We start from the raw sequence: 5885 nt of genomic DNA, 5'->3' as shown, positions 1-5885 counted from the left end.
TGGGTTTTAGTGTCCCCCTCCCCTTTTATAGGGGGCACTTGTAAATTATATGGTTTTAATGCCCCCCCAAAAAATCACAAAAAAACCCCCAAAAAACAAAAAATAAATAAAGAGGGCAGTTAAAAGTGTCTGCAGTGTCCCCCAGATCGGGGGGCACTCGATCTAATGTTTATTTTGTCCCCCCGCCCAAAAGAGTTATGGGATGGGCCTGTTAGTGACCTTTAACCCCACAGATTGTTAGCGGGGCGGAGTTTATTCTGTGGAAGCTCCGTCCCGGACTGAAGAGGGGAAAGATTCTCTCAGTGAAAGTCTGGGTGAAAGTGTGGAGACGGGACATGTTGTCCGCATTGTAAAATGACACCTGTCCGCCCTCATAGTCCAGGTACACCCCGATCTTCCGGGGCTCCACACTCGGGGTGAGGTGGGTCAGTGAGGGGGAGGTGCCGGCAAAATAGTCACTTCCGCGACGCAGCCACACAATCCAGTATCCGGTCTCTGGGCTCGGGGAGATTGCCCCTTTCCTCCCGGCAGACTCTCGGGTCACTCCGATCTCCCACCAAGTCTTGTCCCCCACCTCCACCTCCCAGTAGTGTCTCCCTGATGTGAATCCCTCCGATCCCAGGACACAGGACCAGCGATCAAACCTCTCCGGGGTGTCAGGGAGCGGCTGCTGTTTGTCTCCGAGTCTCACACGGGTCCGGTCCTCAGACAGGATGAGCCAGGGATTCGCTGTGTTCGGATCCAGAGTCAGAGAGGCTGGAGCTGGGGGAAAGTTAAAGTAACACAGTCAGTGATTTAGTTTCTTGCTGTGATTTATTCAAACACTTTCCTGTTTAAAGAGCCCACTCGGGCTCTGGGTTGTGATCCTGGAATCTGCTGCCGCTCCAGGGTTTACGCCCCGGGGGTCGATTTACGTCGATTTCGGGCCAGAATCAGCGCAGTCAGTGCCCAGAGATAAAGACCCGAAAACCACTGGAGACAGCGGGGGATGGAGAGAGAGAGTGGGCGGGGCGCGGAAGAGAGCGGGGAGGCGGGTGAGTGCGGTTTCAGCAGCTGTTTCCAAAGGCCACAAGGAAAGTAGTGTTGTGAATAAAATATTTCACAGGTAAGACAGAGTCCAGTATAAGGAATGCGATGGAAATAAACACACTGCAATTACATCTGAAGGAGAAACTTACATTTCTAATGTTCCTGACAAATGCCTCAAAGCACTTCCCACAATGTATTACTTCCCATACCCTCCGCATAAAGTATTTGGGAGTGATTTACGTCTCACAATCGCCCGGATTTACACCGTAAACGGAGCAGTAACGAGACAAAAACCACCCGCAGTGCTTCCCACCTGGTTCCCACCAAGGCCCGCCGGGAAATTATACCGCAGCCGCGAAATAGGAATCCAGCGCTCCCGCACTAAACATGGGGGAAGCCTCATTAGTTTATACAAACCGGATCCCATAATGTACATGTAACCCCAATGCAATCTTGGTCTTCCATTGGACGGTGCGTGAGCTGTGCAAGTCCCACCCAGTGGAACAGTCTGTAGAATGGCCCAACCTGTGGTCCTTAAAGGGACCGCTGGAACCCTCACAGGGAATGATGCAAGGAGTTAGCTCCGTCCGGTGTCCTGGACAATATTTATCCATCAACCAACATCATGAAAACAGGTTATCTGGTCATTATCACGTTGCTCCCCCCGGATATATTTTCCCGCCATTCTCTGAGTTTGAGACTGTCGCTACTTTGTTGTAGACTCTGTGACTGTGTTAAACCTCTGGATGTTTATCTTCTCTCTGCGGTTTAGGATCTTGAATACTTCAGTAAGATCACCCCAAGCCCTCCCTTATCCAGTGCAAAGACTCCTGATTTCCAGACTAGACACAGACATCAGTGATCATTTAATCCGGGGTCTGGGAGCCGGTTTAGGCCCTTCTCATCTGGATTTAATGATCATGAAAAGGAATATAGGAGATTTACCGGGGTTAATGGCGTCTATCATTTCTCTCCACGCTGTGTACTGTAAAGGGCCGTTGAACTTTCCGATAGACAGGGCGCCATCTGCTACTGACAGCAAATGATTGTCCTCACTAAGCCTGTAAATATTACACAGTTAATGTTATAAATTGACCATAAACATTTCACCAAACGGTGCAGAGATTCTGTAAAGAGCATGTCCTACCTCCTCTTCTGACAAGCTTCCTCCTAAAATAAATAAAACACAAACAGTGAGGACAGTAAAAGACTTCAGGAGGACACAGACAGGCTGGTGAAATGAGCAGACACAGGACGGATACAATTTAACACAGAGAAGTGTGAAGTGAAGCATTTTGGAAGGAAGAATGAGGAGAGACATTGTAAACTAAATGGTACAATTTTAAATGAGGTGCAGGAACAGAGAGACCTGGGGATCACATTCACAAATCTTGGAGAAGTGAGTAAGAATTTTTTGACCAATGACTTGTGATGATCTGGAATGCACTGACTGACAGGGTGTAGGAAGCAGATTTAACAGTAATTGTCAAAAGTGAATTGGAAATAAACTTGAAAGGAAAAAAAAATGCAGGGCTATGGGGAAAGAGCAGGGGGAGTGGGACAATTGGGATATCTCTCAAAGAGACAGCACAGTCACAGTGGGCCTTTTGTGGTGTAGATTCTATGGTTGTAAGTAGTTGAACATTCTGATTTGTGTGTCAGATACTGTAACTCAATATTCATACATCCTCCAGGAACGGCATTAAAGATGGTGGAGATAGAAACAGATTTGGGCATTCTAGTGCATACATCCTTAAAGGTACATGAGCAGTGCCATGCAGGAATAGTTAGAGAAAATGTGGTATTGGAGTGTATCCATAGGACAATTGAGTATAAGACGAGGCATACTGTTTTGTCCTTGTACAAGACCTTAGTCAGGCCGTACTTGTAATACTATGTCCAGTTTTGGTCTCCTTACATGGTGGTTAATATTGAGGCTCTGGACTGGGTGCAGAAGTGGGTTACTGGACTAATTCCAAATCTAAGTTACCTTAGTTATCAAGATAGGTTAAATGAGTTGGGACTCTTTACCTTGGAGCAGTATAGACTTAAGGGGGATATGATTGAGGTTTATGATAATGAATGGAATCGACAGTGTTCCAGCTGACCGTTTATTTCAATGGGCTAGGCAGGACCAGGGGGACAAAGTTAAGTTCTATAAGGCTAGATCTAGGTTAGATGTCAGGAGGTGGTTCTTTACACAGAGAATAGTAGACCTCTGAAACAAGCTGCCCTCTCATGTGGTGGATGCAGACTCACTGAATTCCTTCGAGCAAACGCTGGATTTGTTTCTGGCTGCGGCGGAGATTAACTCGAACAGAAGGTAGGTATTACAGGGAGTTTAATGGCCAGAGTGATGATCTGGACTAGTTTCGATTGCCTCGATGGGTCAGAGAGGAATTTCGCAGATTTTTCCCCCTAATTGGCCCGGGTTTTTTTAATCTGTTTTTGCCTCTCCCAGAAGATCACATGGTTTCGGGGAGGGTGGACTGGATATGTTGTGATACACAAGGTATCGGAACCTGGGACAGGCCCAGATGGTCTTTACCTGTCCGTCATTGTTCATATGTTCGTATCAGTGCCTCTCACAGACACAGTGACTGTCAAACCCACAGTGACTGTCACACCCACAGTGCCACACACACCCACACACAACAACTTATTCCCGGGAGGTGGCAGGTATTCCCGGGAATGTGCGGACACAGTGGGAGCCGATTAGTTCAGTGACAACAACAGAACCGGCCGGGAATAGACAAAATAATCGGTTTAAATCAGTTTCGAATTTTTCAGCAAATGCTGCATTTATTTCAGTTGTCATCGGTTATTTTGTGACTGTGTGAAGTTTCACTGAACTGACCCACAATATAATCCTCACCTTCAGAAATATCAGTCCGTCTTTTTGCTCCATCTGTTTCTGTAACTTTGAGAGCTCCTCCTGAATAGAATTTAAATTCTCTTGAATTTCTCGAAGGTTTTTCTCCATTTTTTCTACAATCTTCCCCTCTTGTTCCCTGAGATCTCGGATTAAACGCTGCTCTTTCTCAGTGAGAATCTGGTGCATTGTAGTGAACTCGGATGTGATGCGGGTCTGCAGACTGCTCGACTGTTCCTACCAAATGAAATGTGAAACATAATTAATGTACCGCGATAGAGGGAACAAAACTAACCGAGATCCCAGAAAATCAGCTCAGGGAGACCTTACCCTAACTCCGGAAATCTGCTGTTTCTGTTTTAATTCCGTTTCTAGAGCCGCCGATTTCTTCTCTGTGAGAGAATCTAAGGAAGATTTCAGCCGATCCTGGGATTGGGAGAGAAAATCACAGAATTAAAGTGTTAGACCATGAAAATGTGATAAAATAATCAGGTGATCCAATCTGTTCCCTTTTACCTTGTAGATTCCAACAGCTTCTTTAATGGGCATGAACTTATGCGATTTGTGTTCCCGCGCGACTGCACAAATCATACAGAGCAGTTTCTTGTCAGTTTCACAAAACAGCTTCAGTTCTTCCTGATGTTCCTCACAGTGAAGTTTACTTTCCTTCTCTTTCTGAGTTAGGTTTAATTTTCGAGCTTTCTCGGCCAGATTCACTAAGGCCCGATTTATCCTGAGGTTTATTTCCGGAAACTCCTCTCTACATTCCGGGCAGGAGTTTGTCTCCTTCTTTTCCCAACACTGTGTGATACAGGAGCGGCAGAAGTTGTGCCCACACTCCAGTAAAACCGGATCGGTGAAGAAATCCAGACAAATGGGACAATTTAATTCCTCAGCAAAACTCTGGGCCCGCTGATTAGAAGCCATGATTGAGTTTCAGCACTTCCTGGTTCAATCCGCTTTCAGTTTCGATGTTGTTGCCTTGAATTCAGTTCAGCGATTTCCTGATGAATTCACTGCAATATTCGGGGAACTATTATTATACACTTGTGTATGTCCCGTCGACTTTTACACAGGGAGACAAAACCGAGAGCAGTTTGAAGGACTAACAGGGTTAGAGAGCCGAGGGGAATAATTGAGCCCTGTCCGGGAGGGTAACGGTCCCTGGGGTGTTGGCAGTGTGAGGAGGGAGAGAGAGGGAGGGAGGAGGCGGGGATGGGCGGGGATCCAGATTCCAGTGCACTTTGCTCCAGACCGAACTCACTGCCGACCACAAACCCTCTGGTGACACACGGTGTGAGATCGAGATTGATAAACTGAATTGTGTTAATGATTGCAGCCGCTCATCCGAAAGCACAAAGTGCCCTGAATGTCAGGAAGTGATATCCGGTGACAGGTACACAGAAGACCCCAGGACGTCCCAAAGCGCTTTAAAGTGCTCGAAGTACTTTTGAAGAAATGTCGGCACTGTTGTATTTGAACATTGCAAGTGCTGCCCTCCCAGTCCCTGAGACACTGTCTGATCGCAAGTCTTTCAGTGTTACACGGTGCACCGCTGCCACCTGCTGGCAGGATATCAGTGCTGCAGGAAAGATTTCCCCATTAAAATGGCCCGAGAAGTGGCGACTGTCTCTGAAGGTTCACAGGCACGATGGGCCGAATGGCCTCCTTCTGTGCTGTATCACACTCTGATTCTTATGTATTCTTATACTTGGATCTATCAAGTGTATTTCCAATTCGCTTTTGACAATTACTGTTAAATCTGCTTCCTCAACCCTGTCAGTCAGTGCATTCCAGATCATCACAAGCCATTGATAATAAAATCCCTACTCACTTCTCCAAGATTTGTGAAAGTCTTTTACTGTCCTCACTGTTTGTGTTTTATTTATTTCAGGAGGAAGCTTGTCGGAAGAGGAAGTAGGACATGCTCTTTACAGAATCTCTGCACAGTTTGGTGAAGTGTTTATGGTCAATTTATAACATT

General features: G+C 46.3%; 1 protein-coding gene across 1 annotated transcript; it reads right to left on the bottom strand.

Annotated features, from left to right (window-relative positions):
* Positions 1–6: 6 nt before the first annotated feature.
* Positions 7–5337, bottom strand: LOC139229682 (nuclear factor 7, ovary-like). The gene is made up of 6 exons (XM_070861200.1): positions 4418–5337; positions 4232–4327; positions 3905–4138; positions 2177–2199; positions 1975–2090; positions 7–762 (listed from the first exon to the last, which is right to left on the bottom strand). The coding sequence occupies exons 1-6, from the start codon at positions 4826–4828 to the stop codon at positions 212–214; spliced, it is 1431 nt and encodes a 476-aa protein (XP_070717301.1). The 5' UTR covers positions 4829–5337; the 3' UTR covers positions 7–211.
* Positions 5338–5885: the final 548 nt, after the last annotated feature.

The sequence above is a fragment of the Pristiophorus japonicus genome, chromosome 19, assembly GCF_044704955.1.
Source record: "Pristiophorus japonicus isolate sPriJap1 chromosome 19, sPriJap1.hap1, whole genome shotgun sequence".
Taxonomy (NCBI): Eukaryota; Metazoa; Chordata; class Chondrichthyes; family Pristiophoridae; genus Pristiophorus; species Pristiophorus japonicus.
This window is presented reverse-complemented; position numbering and strand designations above follow the sequence as displayed.

Excerpts from the sequence above, each read along its gene's own strand:
- LOC139229682 (XM_070861200.1), bottom strand. The coding sequence starts at position 4,828 with ATGGCTTCTAATCAGCGGGCCCAGAGTTTTGCTGAGGAATTAAATTGT. Across the intron at positions 2,091-2,176 it reads GAAGCTTGTCAGAAGAGGAG|GCTTAGTGAGGACAATCATT; the intron begins GTAGGACATGCT and ends TAATATTTACAG. Across the intron at positions 763-1,974 it reads GATAGACGCCATTAACCCCG|CTCCAGCCTCTCTGACTCTG; the intron begins GTAAATCTCCTA and ends ACTTTCCCCCAG.